The 26,830-nt window shown below is 38.9% G+C and overlaps 1 protein-coding gene across 2 annotated transcripts in view; it reads left to right on the top strand.

Moving 5' to 3' along the window:
* nol11 (nucleolar protein 11) overlaps positions 1–26,830 on the top strand; it is a 139,284-nt gene that overhangs the window by 94,477 nt on the left and 17,977 nt on the right. For both annotated transcript variants that reach the window (XM_056246134.1, XM_056246133.1), the window contains one exon: positions 19–116. In XM_056246134.1, the coding sequence (XP_056102109.1) occupies positions 19–116 (98 nt within the window). The remainder of the gene's footprint in view (positions 1–18; positions 117–26,830) is intronic.

The following is a 26,830-nucleotide window of genomic DNA, read 5'->3' as shown; positions in this document are numbered from 1 at the left end:
GTTTTGTCTCTTCGTCAGAATCCAAGTCATGCAGCCGTTTGTCTTCCTGGACTGCCCAGCCTCATGGTGACATCACACAGACACCAGGAATCAAGAGCAGGATGTCAACAAGACATGTAAGAGACACTCAACTAAACCAGTTTTTCTTACAGATTTCTGTTTTTGCAGTGGGGGCAGTACATGCATAGTATTATGTGGAAGGGCTCTTCTCTTGCTTTAATACCTATTCACAATACAAGTTTAGTTTTTCATGCTGCTAAGCAGGGGCGTAGCAACCGGGGGGGACGGGGGGTACACGTCCCCCGCACTTTTAGAAACAGGTGATTCTGTCCCCCGCATTTTTTTTGACTCAGTGCCAATATTTCCGCCCGTGTTCTCTGATTTGTTACTTAGACTTGAGTGAGCTAACATTCAGCCAATCACAGCGCGAAGCATCTATTGGGCGCGTCTGCCATGAGCTTCAAATCTTTTGTTGCTCTTGCGAATTTTCGTGTTTGTTTAGTCGCTTCCTGTTTGGCCGTCTAATGCACCCAAGAAAAAAAGCAGAGGACTACATCATTTTTTTCAAACACACACTGTTACAGTATGTCGCGATGACATGAATCACACGTAAAGTTTCCTTGTTATGATTTAACCTACTGTAACGCTGTAAGACGTGTAAGACAACAGAACCCGTATGGACCTCGTCACGTCGCGCCGGATTGTGCCGAGTGTGTGTTAAATGCTCTCCTACTTGTTGCTTTGGATAAAAGCGTCTGTTAAATGAGACATAACAGATTATTCCCAGCAGGCACACAACGTCACAAGACGTTGATATTTGGTTAAATTTTGGTTGCGACGTCGGGTGACCAAAATTCAATGTAAATTCAACATCTAATGTCAATGTTAAATTGATGTCCAATACCGAATACATTGATTTAGGTTTTATTGATATATTTTTATAAAATGTCTGTTGTATAAAATTACTGTAGGCTAGATGTAATCTGTTCTGTACTCATTGAACACTTTTTTTTGGTCCAACTGTTAAGAAGTAATATAAAAGTTATTGTTCAAGTGTAGTTTAACTGAAATATTGTAAATATCATAAAATATCTTTATTTCATAAAAATAAAGTATAGATGTCCACAGTTGTCTGAAAGTCCCAAGTCCTGCAATATTTTTTTATTTCGAGTATGATTTCACAAAAATAGGTTGCTGTAAACTATCATGGCATGTTCCCAAAATTGGCACTAGGGTGCTGTAAAATGCCAATTGCTATTCCATCTAGAATTTATTATTATGAACATCACTTTTCAGTCCCTCCAGAAAAACGCGATTATGCGATCGCATGATTCAATGCATAATCAGCCAAAGTCCGCATATTTATGCGGGGGCATTTTTTCAAATACGCCGCACTTTTGCCGTATAAATTGCCGATTTCCGCGCAAAATATGCGGGGCTTGTATGATTTCATAATCCCCGCATTTTTGTTGCAAAAAAAGTCACATATATCTTAGCAGAAAGTTGAAAAATGTTGCGTTTGCTTCACACGAGAGCAGCCGTTTCCCCCTGTTGCCATTGGAACGTTATGAAGTGACGTAATTACGCGACATGAACATCATTGAAAAGCTGTAAAACAGGAAACATTTTTTTCATATTTTATTTATTCATTTTTACAGAAGTTGTAGCATATTCCTTTTGTAAAGCTACAGAACTTGTTTGACTCATCAATGTTTTGTAAGTTTGAGCCATGTGTTTGAGGTCTGAAATAAAACAAGATTAAATATTCCAGCACTTTCTGTGATGTAGTATGTTTGCTTATCATAGGAAGTAATAAGAAATAGCTCTTTACATTAAGGTAGTAGCCTAGTGAGAACAGGGTGTTGGGGAATCACTTTTTCTCTCTTTTTCATCAAACTGCAGTTTTTGCAAGTTCCCGCAATTTCATCACATAAAATTGCAAATATCCTGCATATTCCATCGCCGCATAATCAAGGATTTTTGCCCGCAACAATCACAAAAAACTCCGCATTTTTCTGGAAGGACTGACCTTTGGGTCACATCACCACACCATTTTGTCCCCCCCCACTTTTATAATGGCTGCTACGCCCCTGCTGCTAAGTACACTGCAAAGTACAGGTTATGTGAAAAAAAGTCCATGAACCGGAAGAGATGTGACCTGTCATTCAGAATAAGTCTTTTGTACGTTCTGTTAAATATTGAGCTCTTTTACTTAGGGGTGGAACGGTACATGTATTCGTATTGAACCGAAACGGTACGGGCGTCATGGTTCGGTGCAAGAATTTGCACGGAGAATACACGGTATAAAAATAAATAAATAAAACTCTAAATAGCGATAAATATTGCTCTATTCGCGTTTGGTGTGAACGCAGCATAATTAACAGGCTGTGATGTCAAGATTGCAAAGCTGGAGTGTGTGCGCGCGCGCACGAGAGAGGCGCGCGGGCACGATCGGACTGTGTGAGAGAGAGAGGCGCGGGTGCGATCGAACTGTGTGAGAGAGAGAGGCGCGGGCGCGATCGAACAGTGTAAACATAAAAACATACTCCGTCATTTTGTTAATACAGGACATCATTCAAACTGCTAAGTGTTTACTTATATTTGTGTACACTCGCAATAAAACACAACATTGTGCTTCTGTCACACTCTAAACTCTTGTCAAACTGTAACCTACAACTGTCACCCAACCAAACACACACAGTTTTAAAAGCAAAACATTTATCCAACAAAACAGTCTGTGGGTGCCATCTTTTGGACATTCATCATATCGCATTGGTTTTCATTTCTTGTCCTCGAGTCCAGCACTAATCTGTTTATTTTTAAGTTACACATTCTACATTGATTAATAAAGAAAATCAAATGTGTTTTTAATGGTAGTATTATTTTATACAGAAATCAATTATTTAGAATTCAGATGAGAATAAAGTTAGGGTTAATAAAAATTAAGGAAAACAAATATATTGATCTGAAATATAGCAAATTAATTTTAAATTCATTCAGGTACAATTACCAAACATATCTCAAGGTCTTTTTATTAATTTAATTAATAAACTAATTGTATAAAACTATTGTCAGTGGACTACAAATAAACTGGTTATATGCCTTTATTAATAAAACCTATTTAAAAAATACAAGGCTTAAGACAGTTATAAAAATGCCTTCTGCATTTTTGTTTTGCTTTTCACTCCATTGTACCGAAATCTTACCGAACCGTGATTTCTGAACCGAGGTATGATCCGAACCGTGACTTCTGTGTACCGTTCCACCCCTAATATATATATTTAGGGGTGTCCCCGACTAAGTATTTTAATAGTCGAATCAGATTCGTCAAGTCCTGCCTATATTCGACTAATAGTCGAATCATGTGTGTGGAGTTGGGGAGGGGGCGGGGCTTTAACATTTTAAAGCCGCGATGTACAGAACATCACACAAAGATATAGAAGAAAATGTATAAAAACATTTTGGATCAATAAAACTAAGAAATAACATAAATAACTGCAGAAAGGCCACACTGCAGATAGGATTTGCATTTCACATGCAAATCAAATTAAATCGGCTGAATTGCCTGTACGAGCATGCTCTAAGTAGGCCTACAGCGCAACATCGATGCACTGAAAAATAATCAACAATTAAGAACACAATATACATTTATAATAAATAAAAATACAAAACGAAATAAGTCAGAATCAAGTCACAAGAAGCAGAACAAATGTGTGCAAAATGCCTAAAGTGCAGGGGAACAAATATTCAAAACACAAGTCACAAATAGTTAAATTAGATCACCCTGAGTGATCAATTAATAAAATTAAAATAAAGAAATTATTAAAATATCAGAGTATGGCCAGGATTGTCAACTTTGTCTTTTTAACTGCAGAAACAACAATAAACGCTAAACTGGAGCGGCAGTCTTTTTAGCTAAACGTGTTCACATTATCCAAAAATCAAATTAGAACCCGCTGAAATTTTTTGAAATCACTTGTACCCATACCTGATCGAAAAAACAAAATCCAGTCTTTCACTCGGCCTGTGTCCGTTTGAGTCTTTTCAAATTGTGTGCGCGGATAAAATACATTCTAAAACGCTTAACGGCTTTGTCCTAAAACTGTTATATTAAAAGATCAAATTCTGTACACACCTTAATAAAGCATACTATACAGGTCCTTCTCAAAAAATTAGCATATATTATTTTCCATAATGTAATGATAAAAATTTAACTTTCATATATTTTAGATTCATTGCACACCAACTGAAATATTTCAGGTCTTTTATTGTTTTAATACTGATGATTTTGGCATACAGCTTATGAAAACCCAAAATTCCTGTCTCAAAAAAATTAGCATATTTCATCCGACCAATAAAAGAAGTGTTTTTAATACAAAAAAAAAGTCAACCTTCAAATAATTATGTTCAGTTATGCACTCAATAGTCAATACTTGGTCGGGAATCCTTTTGCAGAAATGACTGCTTCAATGCGGCGTGGCATGGAGGCAATCAGCCTGTGGCACTGCTGAGGTGTTATGGAGGCCCAGGATGCTTCGATAGCGGCCTTAAGCTCATCCAGAGTGTTGGGTCTTGCGTCTCAACTTTCTCTTCACAATATCCCACAGATTCTCTATGGGGTTCAGGTCAGGAGAGTTGGCAGGCCAATTGAGCACAGTAATGCCATGGTCAGTAAACCATTTACCAGTGGTTTTGGCACTGTGAGCAGGTGCCAGGTCGTGCTGAAAAATGAAATCTTCATCTCCATAAAGCTTTTCAGCAGATGGAAGCATGAAGTGCTCCCAAATCTCCTGATAGCTAGCTGCATTGACCCTGCCCTTGATAAAACAGTGCACCAACAACAGCAGCTGACATGGCACCCCAGACCATCACTGACTGTGGGTACTTGACACTGGACTTCAGGCATTTTGGCATTTCCTTCTTCCCAGTCTTCCTCCAGACTCTGGCACCTTGATTTCCGAATGACATGCAAAACTGAGCAACAGTCCAGTGCTGCTTCTCTGTAGCCCAGGTCAGGCGCTTCTGCCGCTATTTCTGGTTCAAAAGTGGCTTGACCTGGGGAATGCGGCACCTGTAGCCCATTTCCTGCACACGCCTGTGCACGGTGGCTCTGGATGTTTCTACTCCAGACTCAGTCCACTGCTTCCGCAGGTCCCCCAATGTCTGGAATCGGTCCTTCTCCACAATCTTCCTCAGGGTCCGGTCACCTCTTCTCGTTGTGCAGCGTTTTTTGCCACACTTTTTCCTTCCCACAGACTTCCCACTGAGGTGCCTTGATACAGCACTCTGGGAACAGCCTATTTGTTCAGAAATTTAATTCTGTCTTACTCTCTTGCTTGAGGGTGTCAATGATGGCCTTCTGGACAGCAGTCAGGTCGGCAGTCTTACCCATGATTGCGGTTTTGAGTAATGAAACAGGCTGGGAGTTTTTAAAAGCCTCAGGAATCTTTTGCAGGTGTTTTGAGTTAATTAGTTGATTCAGATGATTAGGTTAATAGCTTGTTTAGAGACCCTTTTCATGATATGCTAATTTTTTGAGACAGGAATTTTGGGTTTTCATGAGCTGTATGCCAAAATCATCAGTATTAAATCAATAAAAGACGTGAAATATTTCAGTTGGTGTGCAATGAATCTAAAATATATGAAGGTTAAATTTTTATCATTACATTATGGAAAATAATGAACTTTATCACAATATGCTAATTTTTTGAGAAGGACCTGTATAGCCTACAGAAAAGCAGATGAGCCCAGAATATGAACGCAACGCGTTTTATTATAGGCTACGTTAAGCATTTTCCTCCCATAGAAAACCGTTAAAGAAAAAGCTTTACGTGACTTTCTATAGGAGAAACGCGTTGTGTTCATATTCTGGGTTCATCTGCTTATCTGCACATAGAATGGTTTCTTAAGGTGTGTAGCCTACTGTGTACATACATTAAGCACGTAAAAGTGCCATTTAAGCGTTTTAAAAGCTTTTTTCACATTAAGCGTTTTAGAACGTCCCGAGGAAAACCAACCTGTTAACGTTGGCCGGAAGAAGTGCGATCATGGTTTTCCTGATGCTAAATCCAGCCTTGGAGAATATCCTTTCTGATGGTGTGCATCTTTACATTTTTTTATCCCAGACATTTTTAAAGATTTAAATCCCTGCCGACAAGACGCTCCTCTGTCGGTCACGGATCGAAAGTGAAACTTAAATCTGTCACGGGGTGTTTGGATTTATTCACGCTGCACGTACGTTAAAAAATATCTATTAAAAGCTTCTTTCTTTGCACATTTTTATTGACAGCATTATCATAATAGGCTGTATATTAACGTATTGACAGAAAACCAGTAGTTCTATGTGAAATCAGACATTGAGCACACTCGTATAGCCAAAATGACACAATCCTCGTTTAATAACACATCTGCGAAGATTCGATGGTGAGATTGGTAGTCGAATCAGGCTCCTATCGAAGCATCGAATCTTCGACTATTCGAGGTCACCCCTAATATATATATATATATATATATATATATATATATATATATATAAAAAGAAGCCGGTGGCACCGCCACCCTGGTGCCTTTAGGGTTATTGTGCACGACGTGCAAAAACGTAACCCTGCTTTGGCTGTCGTGAAGATGTGTGCTGTAGAGCTTGCATCAGTGTGGGCTCTGCAAAAGTGCGCATCGAGGACACATCAACCACAAAGAATGCGTGAGCAACCTCCTGAAACCTATAATGAAAAATGAAACCCCCTACAGACGTGTCATGGATTTAACGGACACATGAAATAAGTACACAAGACTGAAAATTCATATGAAGTGTGCCATTTGGGACAGGGCCTATGATCGTGAACCACAATAGCCACTTATATGGATTTTGCCCGTCCATTTCTCATGTTTGGTTTCTGTATTTGACCGATTGTTTACCGTTGCTGACTACTTTCTGCCTGCCCTGATCTCGATTGTTTATTGGACTCTTGCTGCCTGCCTCGGCCCTTTGCCTGTCAACCTGGTTTGTCTCTGCCTTTTCTGTTCTGCCCTGTTTGCCATTGCTCACCCTTCCTGTCTTGACCATTCTTAATAAAAAGCTGCAAATGGATCCCCCTGGCCTGACCCTGCCTCGTTACAACACATATGCTGCATCTGTTTGCTATCTGCCAAACGGCTCTGGTAGTTCCGCTTCAGCACTGATGATGTTGTAGGAATAGTGCGCTCTGGTTGGTCTGGATTATTCGGGATTTTTTATTTTATACAGAAATAAGTTATTTATAATTCAGATGAGAATAAAGTTAGTGTTGATTAAAATGAAGGAAAACATTGATTGTATTGATCTGAAATATAGCACATTAATTTTAAATTCATTTAGGTTAAATTACCAAACATACAATCTTAATTTAATTTAAAGCAAACAATACATTTAAAAGATATGGGTTATATGAATATTTTGGAGAAAATATATATATATATATAAATTTATTTATTTTTTTAATTAATATATATATATATATATATATATATATATAGACAAGGCCTTAAACTTGAACAAGGGTTAAACTCTTGTCACTAACAGACACCAAGGCACAATCGCACACACACAGAGACACAAACACACACACACAGTTTAAAAGCAAAAAAATATTTATCCAACCCCATTTAAAAACAGTCTGTAAGTGCCATATCCGTCATTTTCTTCATACAGGACATCATTCAAACTGCAAAGTGTTTACTTATATTTGTGTACACTCGCAATAAAACACAACATTGTGTTTTTGTAAAATAAATTCATCAATACGTCCCCCGAAATGGCACTAATTTTAAAATTAAACTAAAATGCTCACGGCTGCACGGGCATTCATAACTGTGCACGCCCACGGTGAGGGACGGGCAGAACAGAGTGAACGCTTTTTAGTTCATTCCTACTTCCATAGGAATTAATTGAAAAAGCTCGCTCTACTCTGCACCTTTATTAATGTCTTGTGCGGACGTCCGTATTTTACTTTCGCTTTCAAGTTAGCGATTTTAAAGCCCCCAGCGGTGTCACACGTTGATTAACCGGTGGGAAAATATTCCCATAGTAACATCCCTAATATATTTATATATAAATTCAATAGGCCTACCTGATTTTAAACACAAGAGGGCAGTATAGCACTATGTATGATTTGGATTATTATTTTTTTGACTAAAAAAATCATTCTGGCTGTTTTAAAACTTAAACGTAATTCTTAAATTGAAAAAAAGGAATAAAATGGGTTTAGTTCTAATATTTGTATAATTTTATATAAAACTAAATGGTATATAATAACATTTTAGAAAGATATGAGACATTTCCTGATTCTTTTTTTGACATTACTTTAATCCCTCACCATAGCAAAACCGTTTGAGATATTCAATATCCGTTCAGAATTTAGCATTTTTAATGTATTTTCATTATGTTGAAAAAGTTTGGCGTGAATAAAATAAACTACTTAGGACGAGTAGCTAAAAACTCAGAATCTGAAATCCACATTCAAACCAAAATATCTGACTTCCTGTTGGTCGTAGCTAATGACTGTAAATTAGAAAGTTGTCCGGCTCGATGAGAACAATATACTTACCGAGTATTGTTACTGTAGAAAAAACTAACCCCCCCTACTTTTGTCAAAAGCATTTAGAAAGTGACACACTTCCTGCTGCCAGTTGGTGGCGCTATAACTTTGACTCACAATAATTACATCCATCTGATCGGCCTCTTACCACGAACACACTGCTGAAGTTTCATCAAGATCAGTTAATGTATGCAGAAGTTATAACACTTCGTGTTTCTCTTTTCTCGCCATAAATTCGTTTCCTCGCCACGGCCAAACCGTTCGAGATATCAAAAATCCGTCCGAAATTTAGCATCTTCAATGTGTTGACCTCAAGCTGACCGAGTTTGGCGGTAAACGGATGCAATCTCTAGGAGAAGTACTTCAAATTCCAGAGCAAGCGTTCTCCAAACAACCCATAATAGCCGACTTCCTGTTGGGTTGGCGTAGGGGTTGGCGTAGAACTTGACCGAGGGAAAGTTGTTCGGCCCGATGAGATCTATATGTGTACTGAGTTTCATATTAATTCATGCAAGCGTGTTTGATCTATGGACCAAGTTTTGGGGACCCCGTTCAAGGGGGCGCTGTTGAGCCCCCCTGCCACGCCCGGCTACCAGCTTCAGCCCGGCCCTGATGGCCGTGGGCTCTGACCTGTGTGCAAAGTTTCAAGAGTTTTCAAGCACGTTAAGGGCCCCAAAAGCCCCTGAAACCTTGAACACCATTAAAATAATAGTCAAATTCCCCAAACCCCCCACACACAGAGACAGAGGGAGAGGGAGGGAGAAAATTCTCCTGAAAATCATTCAAACCAAAATATCTGACTTCGTGTTGTTTGGAGCTAATGACTGTCAATTAGAAAGTTGTCCGGCTCGAGGAGAAAAATATACATACCGATTTTTGTTACTGTAGGTAAAACTACTACCCCATTTTTGACTAAAGGTGGCGCTACTGAGCCCCTCACCACGCCCGTTTCTGAAACTTTGCACGTGTCTACTAGCTAATAAATGAGATGTGTCTGTCGAGTTTCATGCAATTTCAAGCATGCTAAGAGTCAAAAGCATCAAAAAAGAATATTAAAGTTTGATGCGTTGCCATGGCAACATTATCTTAGATATTAAACAATCCTTTCATAGGTCTACATCTGCCGTGTGTTTACATTATACAGATGAAGTTTGAAACAAATCGGGTAAAAATAAGAGGGTGATTTCAAAGCATTTTGAAAGTGACACACTTCCTGCTGCCAGTTGGTGGCGCTATAACTTTGACTCACAATAGTCACATCCATGTGACCGGCCTCTTACAGCGAACACACTGCTGAAGTTTCATCAAGATCAGTTAATGTATAAAGAAGTTATAACACACTTCCTGTTCCCATTATTCGCCATAAATTCGTTTCCTCGCCACGGCCACACCGTTCGAGATATCAAAAATCCCCTGGCAATTTTTCATCCTCAATGTCTTGACTTCATGCACACCGAGTTTGGAGACGAACGGGGGAATTCCCTAGGAGAAGTGTTTCAAATTCCTGAGCATGCGTTTCCAAACAACCCTAAATAGACAACTTCCTGTTGGGCTGGCGTAAAACTTAGAGCACGAACGTTGTTCGGCCCGATGACATCTATATGTGTACCGAGTTTCAGATTATTACATGCAAGCGTGTTTGATATATGGACAAGTGTTCAAACCCAGTTCCAGGGGGCGCTGTCGAGCCCCCCTGCCACGCCCGGGTACCAGCTTCAGACCGGCTCTGATGGCCGCGGGTTCTGACCCGTGTGCAAAGTTTCAAGAGTTTTCGAGCACGTTAAGGACCCCAAAAGTGCCCAAAAGGTAGTAAAATAATAATAAATATAGCTGCGAGCAGCGATTACGGGCCCAAGCCGGTGCCACCGCAACCCCGGTGCCTTAAAGGCACCGGGGTGGCGGTGCCGCCGGCTTTGGCCCTTCATCGCTGCTCGCAGCTATATTTATTTATATATATATATATATATATATATATATATATATATATATATATATATATATATATATATATAAAAAGCCGGTGGCACCGCCACCCTGGTGCCTTTAGGGTTATTGTGCACAACGTTACACAAAATATCTGCTCGCTATCTGCCGAACGGCACTGGTAGTTCCGCTTCAGCACTGATGATGTTGTAGAAATAGTGCGCTCTGGTTGGATTATTCGGGATTTTTTATTTTATACAGAAATAAGTTATTTATAATTCAGATGAGAATAAAGTTAGTGTTGATTAAAATGAAGGAAAACAAATAGGCTATATTGATCTGAAATATATAGCACATTAATTTTTAATTTATTTAGGTTCAATTACCAAGCATACAATCTTAATTTAATTTAAAGCAAACAATACATTTAAAATATATGGGTTGTATGCACATTTTGAAATAAAAAAAAGATATATATCCAAAAAGACAAGGCCTTAAAGGGTTAAACTCTTGTCACTGTAACAGACACAATCTCTCTCTCACACACACACACACGTCAAGTCACTTACATTTTAGATGCAATATTGACTTTTTTACAGTTTTAGCAGCAAAAATAGTTAAATAAAGATCACAGCAGAACCATTGCGCATCTCACAGCAACGTGTTTTCTCATTACTGAATGATTTAGCATTTTGAACGAATTGGTTGACTCAAAGATTCAATGACCAATCCATAAAAATCTGTCTTATTCATGAATGACTCAGTCGTTCGAACGAATTGTTTGAACGAATGAATCAATGACTCGCTCATTAAGACGGTCGCCTGGCGACACCTAATGACGGTTTAGTGTTATGTTTAAAAGTATCATTCTTTCCAACGATTTTTAATTGACTTATATTTAAAACAATCTCATAACATTTTTGAATGCATTGTTCTTTTTCAGTGTAAACGATTTAATTTGATCAGCCCTACCTAGGGTAAAAGCCATATAGTGTCTTATCATTGTAAAAAGTTGAATTTATTGATCAAATTTACAAATTAAAAATGAAAGATGAAGCATACATTTAATAAGACTGGACTGGGGTGCCCTGCATATATTACAATATGCAGATTTAAATATACCATTGCCCCCCACCGTCAATTTGATTTGTGTGTTTGTGTGTGTGTGTGTGTGTGTGTGTGTGTGTTTAATAAAACCAGTTAGTCACTACAATTAAAACCTGAACGTGTTTGCTTACTAAATTGTGAGCTGAACGAAAGTTGCAGCAAAGATCAGCAACAGGAGTCAAAATTCATTAATCACGAGAGTGAAGGGCTGACTGAAAAAATGATGACGGAATATTTTGTGTAAAAGCGCCTATTTAAGCGAATCTGTCATTTACTCTTTTGTTGTTGTGTTTTCCCTGAAAACCGGAAGCAATCGGCCCCCGATATGGCGCTAATTTTAAAGTGACACTAAAAAGTATGCGGCTGCACTGGCATTCATAACGGTGCGCGTCCATGGCGACGAGCGAGCAAAACAGAGCGAACGTTTTTTCATTTCTACTTCCATAGAAATTCATTCGAGCGCACTGCGAGCGCCACCACTATAAATGTCCGTGCGGACGTCCTTACTTTACTTTCACTTTTATATTAGCGATCTAAAAGCCCTCGCTGGTGTCACACTTCGATTAACCGGTGGGAAAAGATCCTCACAGCCACATACCTAATATATTTATATTTAATTACTATAGCCATACCTGATAAAAAGTTTTATGTACTGAGTTGATATCATTTTGGACACAAGAGGGCAGTATAGCCCTATGTTTTACTTGATGTATTTATTTTTTAACTGAATAGCGCATTCTGGCTGTTTTTAAACTTGTATATTATTCTTAAATTGAAAGCAAGAATAAAATGGGTTTAGTTCTGATATTTGTATAATTTTATCTAGAAATAAATGGTGTATAATTATTTTTTTAGAAGATGAGGCTTTTAGTGTTTACTTTTTTGACATGACTTTAATCCCCCTCGCCATAGCAAAACAATTTGAGATATTCAATAGCCATTCACAATTTAGCTTCTTTAATGTATTTTCATCATGTTGAAAAAGTTTGGTGGGAATTAAATAAACCACTTTAGAGGACTGGGTAAAAAATCAGAGGCTGATTTTGCCAAAAATCCACATTCAGACCAAAATATCTGACTTCCTGTTGATCCGAGCTAATGACTGTCAATTAGAAAGTTGTCCGGCTTGAGGAGAAAAATATACATACCGATTTTTGTTACTGTAGGTAAAACTAATACCCCATTTTTGACAAAAGGTGGCGCTACTGAGCCCCTCACCACGCCCGTTTCTGAAACTTTGCACATGTCTACTAGCTAATAAATGAGATGTGTCTGTCGAGTTTCATGTAATTTCAAGCATGTTAAGAGTCTCAAAAGCATAAAAAAAGAATATTAAAGTTTGATGTGTTGCCACGGCAACAGTATCAAAGATATCAAGAATCCATTTACAGGTCTACATCTGGCGTATGTTTACATTATACAGATGAAGTTTGAAGAAAATTGGGTTAAAATAAGAGGGTGATTTCGAAGCATTTTGAAAGTGACACACTTGCTGCTGCTAGTTGGTGGCGGTATAACTTTGACTCACAATAGTCACATCCATGTGATCGGCCTCTTACAGCGAACACACTGCTGTAGTTTCATTAAGATCAGTTAATGTATAAAGAACTTATAACACACTTTCTGTTTCACGTTTCTCGCCATAATTTCGTTTCCTCGCCACGGCCAAACCGTTTGAGATATCAAAAATCCCCTGGCAATTTTTCATCCTCAATGTCTTGACTTCATGCTGACCGAGTTTCGTGGCATTTCTTTGAATTCTCTAGGAGAAGTACTTTAAATTCCATTGCATGCGTTTTACAAACAACCCTAAATAGCCGACTTCCTGTTGGGCTGGGGTAAAAAGTAAGAGTATGAAGTATATATGAACCGATGAGATCTATATGTGTACCGAGTTTCATATTCTTACATACAAGCGTGTTTGATTTATGGACCAAGTTTTCGGACCCCGTTCCAGGAGGCGCTGTCTAGCCCCCCTGCCACGCCCGGGTACCATCTTCAGCCCGACCCTGATGGCCGCGGGCTCTGACCCGCGTGCAAAGTTTCAAGAGTTTTCGGGCACGTAAAGGGCCCCAAAAGTGCCCGAATAGTCGTAAGAAAAATAAAAGAGAAAAAAAAATATATATATATATAATAATAATCCTAAGGAAAACAATAGGGCTTTCGCCTTTTCAAGGCTTGGGCCCTAAATATAGCTGCGAGCAGCGATTACGGGCCCAAGCCGGTGGCACCGCAACCCCTGTTCCTTTAGTTACCTAAAGGCACCGGGGTGGCGGTGCCGCCGGCTTTGGCCCGTAATCGCTGCTCGCAGCTATATATATATACACTCACCGGCCACTTTATTAGGTACACCTGTCCAACTGCTCGTTAACACTTAATTTCTAAGCAGCCAATCACATGGCGGCAACTCAGTGCATTTAGGCATGCAGACATGGTCAAGACAATCTCCTGCAGTTCAAACCGAGCATCAGTATGGGGAAGAAAGTTGATTTGAGTGACTTTGAACGTGGCATGATTGTTGGTGCCAGAAGGGCTGGTCTGAGTATTTCAGAAACTGCAAATCTACTGGGATTTTCACGCACAACCATCTCTAGGGTTTACAGAGAATGGTCCGAAAAAGAAAAAACATCCAGTGAGCGGCAGTTCTGTGGGCGGAAATGCCTTGTTGATGCCAGAGGTCAGAGGAGAATGGCCAGACTGGTTCGAGCTGATAGAAGGGCAACAGTGACTGAAATAACCACTCGTTACAACCGAGGTATGCAGCAAAGCATTTGTGAAGCCACAACACGCACAACCTTGAGGCGGATGGGCTACAACAGCAGAAGACTCCACCGGGTACCACTCATCTCCACTACAAATAGGAAAAAGAGGCTACAATTTGCAAGAGCTCACCAAAATTGAACAGTTGAAGACTGGAAAAATGTTGCCTGGTCTGATGAGTCTCGATTTCTGTTGAGACATTCAGATGTTAGAGTCAGAATTTGGCGTAAACAGAATGAGAACATGGAACCATCATGCCTTGTTACCACTGTGCAGGCTGGTGGTGGTGGTGTAATGGTGTGGGGGATGTTTTCCTGGCACACTTTAGGCCCCTTAGTGCCAATTGGGCATCGTTTAAATGCCACGGCCTACCTGAGCATTGTTTCTGACCATGTCCATCCCTTTATGGCCACCATGTACCCATCCTCTGATGGCTACTTCCACCATGTCACAAAGCTCTATACACTCACCGGCCACTTTATTAGGTACCCCATGCTAGTAACGGGTTGGACCCCCTTTTGCCTTCAGAACTGCCTCAATTCTTCGTGGCATAGATTCAACAAGGTGCTGGAAGCATTCCTCAGGGAGTTTGGTCCATATTGACATGATGGCATCACACAGTTGCAGCAGATTTGTCGGCTGCACATCCATGATGCGAATCTCCCGTTCCACCACATCCCAAAGATGCTCTATTGGGTTGAGATCTGGTGACTGTGGAGGCCATTTTAGTACAGTGAACTCATTGTCATGTTCAAGAAACCAATTTGAAATGATTAGAGCTTTGTGACATGGTGGAAGTAGCCATCAGAGGATGGGTACATGGTGGCCATAAAGGGATGGACATGGTCAGAAACAATGCTCAGGTAGGCCGTGGCATTTAAACGATGCCCAATTGGCACTAAGGGGCCTAAAGTGTGCCAGGAAAACATCCCCCACACCATTACACCACCACCACCAGCCTGCACAGTGGTAACAAGGCATGATGGTTCCATGTTCTCATTCTGTTTACGCCAAATTCTGACTCTAACATCTGAATGTCTCAACAGAAATCGAGACTCATCAGACCAGGCAACATTTTTCCTGTCTTCAACTGTTCAATTTTGGTGAGCTCTTGCAAATTGTAGCCTCTTTTTCCTATTTGTAGTGGAGATGAGTGGTACCCGGTGGGGTCTTCTGCTGTTGTAGCCCATCCGCCTCAAGGTTGTGCGTGTTGTGGCTTCACAAATGCTTTGCTGCATACCTCGGTTGTAACGAGTGGTTATTTCAGTCACTGTTGCCCTTCTATCAGCTCGAACCAGTCTGGCCATTCTCCTCTGACCTCTGGCATCAACAAGGCATTTCCGCCCACAGAACTGCCGCTCACTGGATGTTTTTTCTTTTTCGGACCATTCTCTGTAAACCCTAGAGATGGTTGTGCGTGAAAATCCCAGTAGATTAGCAGTTTCTAAAATACTCAGACCAGCCCTTCTGGCACCAACAATCATGCCACGTTCAAAGTCACTCAAATCAACTTTCTTCCCCATACTGATGCTCGGTTTGAACTGCAGGAGATTGTCTTGACCATGTCTACATGCCTAAATGCACTGAGTTGCCGCCATGTGATTGGCTGCTTAGAAATTAAGTGTTAACGAGCAGTTGGACAGGTGTACCTAATAAAGTGGCCGGTGAGTGTATATATATATATATATATATATAAAGCCTGTGGCACCGCCACCCTGGTGCCTTTAGGGTTATTGTGCACAACGTGCAAAAAAACGTAACCCTGCTTTGACTGTTGAAAAGAAGTGTGCTGTAGAGCTTGCATTGGTGTGGGCTCTGCAAAAGTGCGCATCGAGGGCACATATCAATCACAAAGTATGCGTGAGCAACCTTCTGAAAGTTCAGGTCTACATCTGCCGTGTGTTTACATTATAGTAGTGAAGTTTGAAGCAAATCAGGTAAAAATAAGAGGGTGATTTCAAATCATTTTGAAAGTGACACACTTCCTGCTGCCAGTTGGTGGTGCTATAACCGGGGTTGCGGTGCCACCGGCTTGGGCCCGTAATCGCTGCTCGTAGCCATAAATATATGTGTATATATATATATATATATATATATATATATATATATGTGTGTGTGTATATTTATGTAAAGATACAGAGAATATTACTTGCTTTACCTGATTAGAATGCTAACTTGAAAAACAATAAATTAAATTAAAACTCACCCAAAAGAGAAATCCCCCTGCCCACCTCCCCACACAGGATTGTCCTCAAACAGAGCACTAATCTGTTTAATTTTAAGTTACACATTCTACATTGATTAAAAAAGAAACATCAAAAGTGTTTTTAGTCAGAGTATTATTTCACACAGAAAAAAAAATATTTGTAATTCAGATGAGGTTAGTGTTTTAAAATTACAAAAGGAAAACAAATATATTGAGATATAGCACATGAATTTTAAATTCATTCAGCTTCAATTACCAAAACAATCTTACTTTTATTTAAAGCAAACTATACATTTAAAAGATGGGTTATATGCATATTTTGTCATTTAAAAAAAATACAAAAATTGTTATGCGAAAAGACAAGGACTTAGAGATTTCTTTATCCTTTAATGCAGGAAAAATCATACAGCCAGCCACACACACACACACACACATAAACACAGACACCAACCCTCCCCTCCCCTCCCCTCCCCTCCCCACACAGACACACACACACACACAGAGAATGGCAGGGGGCACAAGAAATCCATTCAAACTACAATATCTGACTTTCTGTTGCTCAGAGCTAATGACTTTAAATTAGAAAATTGATCGGCTTTATGAGAACAATATCCGTGGCAAGTTTTGTAACTGTAGGTAAAACGAGCAAAGTTATAACACACTTTATGTGTCCTTTTTTAGTCATAAAAATTCATTTCCTCGCTATGGCCAAACCGTTAGAGATATCAAAAATCCGTCCGGAATTTAGCATCCTCAATGTCTTGACTTCATGTTGACCGAGTTTGGTTGGAATCCGATCAATTCCCAAGGAGAATTAAATCGAATTTCAGGGGTATGCGTTTCCAAACAAACCATCATAGCCGGCTTCCTGTTGGACTGTCGTAAAACTTAGAGCACGAAAGTTGTTCAACCCAATGAGATCTATAAGTGTACCGAGTTTCATATTATTACATGCAAGTGTGTTTGACTTATGGAAAAGTGTTCGAATCCCAGTCCAGGGGGCGCTGTCGAGCCGCCCTGCCACGCCCGGGTACCAGCTTCAGCCCGGCCCTGATGGCCGCGGGTTCTGACCCGTGTGCAAAGTTTCAAGAGTTTTAGAGGATGTTAAGGGCCCCAAAAGCCCCCGAAACCTTGAACAACAATAATTAAAAGCATTCTCACTCAAACAGACACATCCCCCTCCCCCACAGACACAGAGGTACGCAGAGAGAGGGAGAGAGTGACAGAGATTACTCCGAAACATCCACATTCAAACCAAAATATCTGACTTTCTTTTGTTCAGAGTCAAAATCTGTAAATTAGAAAGTTGTCTGGCTTGATCTGAACAATATGCCTACCGAGTTTTATGATTGCAGGTAAAACTATGAAACTAACCCTCTCACTTTTGTCAAAAGGTGCCGCTACTGAGCCCCTGCACCATGTCCGTTCCTGAAACTTTGCACATGTCTACTGGCTAATAAATGTGACATGTCTGTCGAGTTTCACGCAATTTCAAGCATGCTAAGAGTCGTCAAAACCATCCTAAAAGAATTTTAAAGTGTGATGAGTTGCCACGGCAACAGTATCAAAGATATCAAGAATCCATTCACAGGTCTACATCTGCCGTATGTTTACATTATACAGATGACGTTTAAAGCAAATTGGGTTCAAAGAAAAGGGTGATTTCACAGCATTTTGAAAGTGACACACTTCCTGCTGCCAGTTGGTGGCGCTATAACTTTGACTCACAATAGTCACATCCATGTGATCGTCCTCTTACAACGAACACACTGCTGAAGTTTCATTAAGATCAGTTAACCTGTTAACCTTCACCAGTGCGTGGGCGCTCTGAAGCGTTTTTTTTTTTAAATAGTTCAAAGTTACTATCATATTTAATGTTATTAACTTGACAAACTATACATCATTAAAACGATATAAGACTCAAGTTTCAGTATTTGACCACTATTGTATTCTGAGAAACTTATAGTGACAGTTATGTCTTAATTTGTGTCAGGAGTTATGAAATTAAAAAATGAGTCGTTACCTTTAATATGAATTATGAGCGTCAGCCGGTCTCATTCAGAAAAAAACTCCCGTGCGATCGTCATGACAGCGATTCACAAAACAACGTCCCTCAGGGCTTTTAGCTCAAACATTTGCAGATTTGGAGAAATATTGATAGATTATCATAGGTTTACATCAGATTTCTATAGACAGGAATAATATTTATTGAATTTATACCCAAATGCGTCGATGTAATCATTTTGAGCGCTGTATACTCTGATGTACTGAGTTATCCATTCATACTGAAGTCTGGGGCGCTGTTGCACAGTAAAGTCCATATATGGATCACATGAAGAAGAGCCATAATCATGTGACATTCAGGAAGTCCTGATACATAAACAAAGCTATCCGAGATCGCTGTAAAGTGCAGATAAAGATGTTTTGAAGACAATAAACATGATTGCAATGATATTTGATTTACCTGTGTTCTTCGAGTCATGTCAGGTATTTTCATAATAATAGATTATATGTATAATGTAATGCTAATCGAGATAGACTTTCAAATTGTGCAGAATACAATAAAATAATATATTTTCTATCTGATTTTTTTATCTGAAGCCAAATCAGATTACAGAAAGTTATTTAAAACACTCGACTTCCGCTATAAAGTAAGTTTAGAGCACAAACATAGTTTTATTCTCATAAATTGTCGTGTATTGATGGTGTGCTAAGCTAACATGCTAGCTAGTACTGAGCACCTGCTACCTAACTTCGGTGTAATTTTTATGATTTTTTTTTCTAAATAAGAATGCTTACTGAAATGTTTCGTTTTTCAAAAAGAGCATTTGATACAGTTTCACTGTGAAGTGAGAACTTTTATAAAAGAAATGAGGGATTGAAACATTGTGAATTGCTAGTCGTTAGTGATTATAATGCAGACAAAAGAAAAGCATATTTAGAGCAATAATCAGGGTGGAGAGGTGTGAATATGTGCAGGGGAGACTGACACTGAATGGGGCTCGTTTTTGCATCACAAAACAATAGAGGCAATAGACTGAATAGATGCTTATAAGATGACAATAAACCCCAGTCTAATCAAAATAAAGTCATACATGATCTTGAAAAACATTGAACTAAATACAGAGTTTTAGACTTATCATCTTCAGATTTTAAATATAACATGGCCAGACATGTGGCTTTAGCTGCAGTGCATTTCTAGATTGCTACAATGCCAACTTCAATTTTATTTTCATGAATATGTTTCATAAAAATAAATGTATAATAACTTTACAAAACTTTGAAGCTATTTATAACTATTTTTTTCATTATGACAATAATTAATTCTACCTTTACAATAAACTTCCAGGTGTCAGCTTTCAAATGAGATCTTACTTGTGCTTTTAGTACAAAGGGTTCATGAACTGTATCTGTTTCAGTTTGGGAATGCCATATCTGGGGATTTTTCAAAAATGGGGTTGCAGGTTAACAGGTTAATGTATGCTGAAGTTATAACACACTTCCTGTTTCACGTTTCTCGCCACAATTTCGTTTCCTCGCCACGGCCAAACTGTTCGAGATATCAAAAATCCCCTGGCAATTTTTCATCCTCAATGTCTTGACTTCATGCTGACCGAGTTTCGTGGCATTTCTTTGAATTCTCTAGGAGAAGTACTTTAAATTCCATTGCATGCGTTTTACAAACAACCCTAAATAGCCGACTTCCTGTTGGGCTGGGGTAAAAAGTAAGAGCATGAAGTATATATGAACCGATGAGATCTTTAAGTGTACCGAGTTTCATATTCTTACATGCAAGCGTGTTTGATTTATGGACCAAGTTTTCGGACCCCTTTCCAGGGGGCGCTGTCGAGCCCCCCTGCCACGCCCGGGTACCATCTTCAGCCCGGCCCTGATGGCCGCGGGTTCTGACCCGTGTGCAAAGTTACAAGAGTTTTCGTGCACGTTAAGGGCCCCAAAAGTGCCCAAATAGTCGTAAGAAAAATAAAAGAGAAAAAAAAAAAAAATCCTAAGGAAAACAATAGGGCCTTCGCCCTTTCAGGGCTTGGGCCCTAATAAGTCGGAAGAATAATAATAAATATAGCTGCGAGCAGCGATTACGGGCCCAAGCCGGTGGCACCGCAACCCCGGTGCCTTTAGTTACCTTAGTTACCACCATCCTGGTGCCTTTAGGGTTATTGTGCACGACGTGACATAAAATATCTGCTCGCTATCTGGCGAACGGCTCTGGTAGTTCCGCTTCAGCACTGATGATGTTGTAGAAATAGTGCGCTCTGGTTGGTCTGGATTATTCGGGATTTTGTATTTTATACAGAAATAAGTTATTTATAATTCAGATGATAATGAAGTTAGTGTTGATTAAAATGAAGGAAAACAAATATATTGATCTGAAATATAGCACATTAATTTTAAATTTATTTAGGTTCAATTACCAAACATACAATCTTAATTTAATTTAAAGCAAACAATACATTTAAAATATATCGGTTGTATGCACATTTTTTTTAATAATAAAAAATATATATCCAAAAAGACAAGGCCTTAAAGGGTTAAAATCTTGTCACTGTAACAGACACAATCTCTCTCTCTCACACACACACACACACACACGTCAAGTCACTTACATTTTAGATGCAATATTGAATAAGCAGAAAAATCAGATTTTCTGATCTGAAAATATAAATAAGCATAAAAATTGAATAAGCACTTTGAATATTCTAAACAGAATAAGCACTAGTCGCTAATGAATAAGTACTAGTACTTAATGGAATAGATACTAGTATCTAAAAAATAAGTACCAGTAGCATGAAAATAGAGACTAGTAGGTTAAAATGATTAAATGTCAAAACGGCTTGCCATATTGGCTCAGAGAGAGAGAGAAAATGACCTTTTACATACTAGTACCTATTAATAGATACTAGTATTTATTCAATAAATACTAGTACTACGTCATTAGATACTAGTACCTATTAAACAGATACCAGTACTTATTTGCTACTAATACGTGTTCAAAAGAATATCTAAAGAATAAGCACTAGTATCTAAAGAATAGGCACTACTACTAAAGAATAAGCACTGGTCGCTAATGAATAAGTACTAGTACTTAATGGAATAGATTCTAGTATCTAAAAAATAAGTACTAGTAGCATGAAAATAGAGACTAGTAGGTTAAAATGATTAAATGTTAAAACGGCTTGCCATATTGGCTCAGAGAGAGACAGAGAGAGGCTCACCATATTCAAACCAAAATATCTGACTTCCTGTTGGTCGTAGCTAATTACGGTAAATTAGAAAGTTGTCCGGCTCGGGGAGTACAATATACATCAAGTTTTGTTACTGTAGATAAAACTAACCCCCCCACTTTTGTCAAAAGCATTTAGAAAGTGACACACTTCCTGCTGCCAGTTGGTGGCGCTATAACTTTGACTCACAATAGTAACATCCTTCTGATTGGCCTCTTACCACGAACACACTGCTGAAGTTTCATCAAGATCAGTTAATGTATGCAGAAGTTATAACACTTCGTGTTTCTCTTTTCTCACCATAAATTCGTTTCCTCGCCACGGCCAAACCGGTCGAGATATCAAAAATCCGTCCGCAATTTAGCATCTTCAATGTGTTGACCTCAAACTGACCGAGTTTGGCGGTAAACGGATGCAATCTCTAGGAGAAGTACTTCAAATTCCAGAGCAAGCGTTCTCCAAACAACCCATAATAGCCGACTTCCTGTTGGGCTGGCGTAAAACTTGACCGAGGGAAAGTTGTTCGGCCCGATGAGATCTATATGTGTACTGAGTTTCATATTAATTCATGTAAGCGTGTTTGATCTATGGACCAAGTTTTGGGGACCCTGTTCAAGGGAGCGCTGTTGAGCCGCCCTGCCACGCCCGGGTACCAGCTTCAGCCCGGGCCTGATGGCTGTGGGCGCTGACCTGTGTGCAAAGTTTCAAGAGTTTTCAAGCACGTTAAGGGCCCCAAAAGCCCCTGAAACCTTGAACACCATTAAAATAATAGTCAAATTCCCCAAACCCCCCACACACAGAGACAGAGGAGAGGGAGGGAGAAAATTCTTCTGAAAATCACATTCAAACCAAAATATCTGACTTCGTGTTGTTCATAGCTAATGACTGTCAATTAGAAAGTTGTCCGGCTCGAGGAGAACAATACACATTCCGATTTTTGTTACTGTAGGTAAAACTAATACCCCATTTTTGACTAAAGGTGGCGCTACTGAGCCCCTCACCACGCCCGTTTCTGAAACTTTGCACATGTCTACTAGCTAATAAATGAGATGTGTCTGTCGAGTTTCATGCAATTTCAAGCATGCCAAGAGTCTCAAAGGCATCAAAAAAGAATATTAAAGTTTGATGCGTTGCCATGGCAACATTATCTTAGATATTAAACAATCCTTTCATAGGTCTACATCTGCCGTGTGTTTACATTATACAGATACAGTTTGAAGCAAATCGGGTAAAAATAAGAGGGTGATTTCAAAGCATTTTGAAAGTGACACACTTCCTGCTGCCAGTTGGTGGCGCTATAACTTTGACTCACAATAGTCACATCCATGTGATAGGCCTCTTACAGCGAACACACTGCTGAAGTTTCATCAAGATCAGTCAATGTATGCAGAAGTTATAACACACTTCCTGTTTCCATTATTCGCCATAAATTCGTTTCCTCGTTACGGCCAAACCGTTCGAGATATCAAAAATCCCCTGGCAATTTTTCATCCTCAATGTCTTGACATCATGCTGACCGAGTTTCGTTGCGATTGGTTGAATTCTCTAGGAGGAGTATATCGAATTCCAGGGGCATACGCTTCCAAACAAACCATAATAGCCGACTTCCTGTTGGGCTGGGGTAAAAAGTAAAAGTATAAAGGATATATGAACCGATGAGATCTATATGTGTACCGAGTTTCATATTATTACATGCAAGCGTGTTTGATTTATTGACCAACTTTTTGGACCCCGTTCCAGGGGGCGCTGTCGAGCCCCCCTGCCACGCCCGGGTACCAGCTTCAGCCCGGCCCTGATGGCCGCGGGTTCTGACCCGTGTGCAAAGTTTCAAGAGTTTTCGAGCACGTTAAGAGCCCCAAAAGTGCCCGAATAGTCGTTAGAATAATAATAATAATAAAAATATATATATATAAATATAGCTGCGAGCAGCGATTACGGGCCCAAGCCGGTGGCACCGCAACCCCGGTGCCTTTAGTTACCTAAAGGCACCGGGGTGGCGATACCACCAGCTTTGGCCCTTCATCGCTGCTCGCAGCTATATTTATATATATTTATATATATATATATATATAAAGCCGGTGGCACCGCCACCCTGGTGCCTTTAGGGTTATTGTGCACGACGTGCAAAAACGTAACCCTGCTTTGACTGTCGAAAAGAAGTGTGCTGTAGAGCTTGTATCAGTGTGGGCTCTGCAAAAGTGCGCATTGAGGGCACATGTCAACCACAAAGTATGCGAGAGCAACCTTCTGAAAGGTCAGGTCTACATCCAGGTCTACATCTGCCGTGTGTTTACATCATAGTAGTGAAGTTTGAAGCAATCAGGTGATTTCAAAGTTTTTTGAAAGTGACAGACTTCCTGCTGACAGTTGGTAGCGCTATAACCGGGGTGGCGGTGCCGCCGGCTTTGGCCCTTTCATCGCTGCTCACAGCTATATTTAAATATATATACACACACACACACACACATATATATATATATATATATATATATATAAATATATATATATATATATATATATATATATATACATAAATATATATATATATATACATAAATATATATATATTGTTTTTTTAAGAGACAAGACAGAATATTACTTGCCTGATCTGATTAGAAAAATAGTGTTTGTGTGTGTGTGGCGTAATTGAACAATGTAGACATAAAGACATACTCCGTCCTTTTGTTCATACTGGACATTATTCAAACTGCAAAGTGTTTACTTATATTTGTGTACACTCGCAATAAAACACAACATTGTGCTTTTGTCAAACTATAAACTCTTGTCAAACTGTAAACTACAACTGTCACCCAACCAAAATCTCTTACACACACACACAGTTTAAAAGCAAAAAATATCAAACAATCCTATTTAAAAACAGTCTGTGGGAGCCATCTTTTGGACATTCATCATATCGCATTGGTTTTCATTTCTTGTCATCAAACAGAGCCCTAATCTGTTTATTTTTTCAGTTACACATTCTACATTGATTAAAAAAGAAAAATCAAATGTGTTTTTATTTTATACAGAAATAAATAATCTATCATTCAGATGAGAATAAAGTTGGTGTTAGTTCAAATTTTAAGGAAAACAAATATATGATCTGAAATATAGCACATTCATTTAAAATTCATTCAGGTTCAATTACCAAACATACAATCTTAATGTAATTTAAAGCAAACAATACATTTAAAATATATGGGTTGTATGACTATTTTTTTATATAAAAAGATATATATCCAAAAAGACAAGGCCTAAACTTTAACAAGGTTTAAACTCTTATCACTGTAACAGACACAATCACACACACACACACACAAGTCAAATCACTTACATTTTAGATGCAATATTGACTTTTTTTCTGTTTCAGCAGCGAAAATAGTTAAACAAAGATCACAGCAGAACCATCGCGCAGCAACGCGTTCTCATTACTGAATGATTCAGCATTTTGAACGAATCGGTTGACTCAAAGATTCAATGACCAATCAATCCATAAACATCTATCTCATTCATGAATGACTCAGTCGTTCGAACGAATGAATCAATGACTCGCTCATTAAGACGGTCGCCTGGCGACACCTAATGACGGTTTGGTGTTATGTTTAAAAGTATCATTCTTTCCAACGATTGTTGATTAACTCATATTTGAAACATAAGCTATATTTATATATATACATACATATACACACACATACACAAAAATAAAATAAAAACACATTTGAAACGTGTTTGCTTACTAAATTGTGAGCTGAACGAAAGTTGCAGCAAAGATCAGCAACAGGAGTCAAATTTCATTAATCACGAGAGTGAAGAGCTGACTGAAAAGATGATGACGGAATAGGCTATTTTATGTAAAAACGCCTATTTAAGCGAATCTGTCATTGTACTCTTTTATTGTTGTGTTTTCCGTGAAAAATAATAGACTATTGAACTCACAATTCAAGCAATCGGCCCCCGAAATTGCACTAATTTTAGTGACACTAAAAAGTATGCGGCTGCACTGGCATTCATAACGGTGCGCGTCCATGGCGACGAGCGAGCAGAACAGAGCGAACGTTTAGTTAATTTCTACTTCCATAGGAATTCATTCGAGCGCTCTGCGAGCGCCACCATTATCAATGTCCGTGCGGACGTCCATATTATACTTTCGCTTTCAAGTTAGTGTTTTTAAACACCCCAGCGGGAGGTTTACACAATTGGTTTACACAATCACACGTTGATTAACCGGTGGGAAAATATTCCCATAGTAACATCACTAATATATAAATATATATAAATTCAATAGGCCTACCTGATTTTGAACACAAGATGGCAGTATAGCACTATATATGATTTGGATTATTATTATTTTTGACTAAACAACCATTCTGGCTGTTTTTAAACTTAAAAATAATTCTTAAATTGAAAAAAAGGAATAAAATGGGTTTAGTTCTAATATTTGTATAATTTTATATAAAAATAAATGGTGTATAATTACATTTTAGAAAGATATGAGACATGCCCTGATTCTTTTTTTGACATTACTTGAATCCCTCAACCATAGCAAAACCGTTTGAGATATTCAATATCTGTTCACAATTTAGCATCTTCAATGTATTTTCATCATGTTGAAAAAGTTTGGCATGAATAAAATAAACTACTTAGGAGGAGTAGCTAAAAACTCAGAATCTGAAATCCACATTCAAACCAAAATATCTGACTTCCTGTTGGTCGTAGCTAATTACGGTAAATTAGAAAGTTGTCCGGCTCGAAGAGTACAATATACATATCGAGTTTTGTTACTGTAGATAAAACTACCCCCCCCACTTTTGTCAAAAGCATTTAGAAAGTGACACACTTCCTGCTGCCAGTTGGTGGCGCTATAACTTTGACTCACAATAGTCACATCCATGTGATCGGCCTCTTACAGCGAACACACTGTTGAAGTTTCATCAAGATCAGTTACTGTATGCTGAAGTTATAACACACTTCCTGTTTCCATTATTCGCCATAAATTCGTTTCCTCGCCACGACCAAACCGT

This window comes from Rhinichthys klamathensis, unplaced genomic scaffold (assembly GCF_029890125.1).
Source record: "Rhinichthys klamathensis goyatoka isolate OS25496 unplaced genomic scaffold, OSU_Roscu_1.1 h1tg000036l_1, whole genome shotgun sequence".
NCBI classification, from domain to species: domain Eukaryota; kingdom Metazoa; phylum Chordata; class Actinopteri; order Cypriniformes; family Leuciscidae; genus Rhinichthys; species Rhinichthys klamathensis.
The sequence above is the reverse complement of the archived record's forward strand: the minus strand, read 5'-3'. Positions and strand labels throughout refer to the sequence as shown.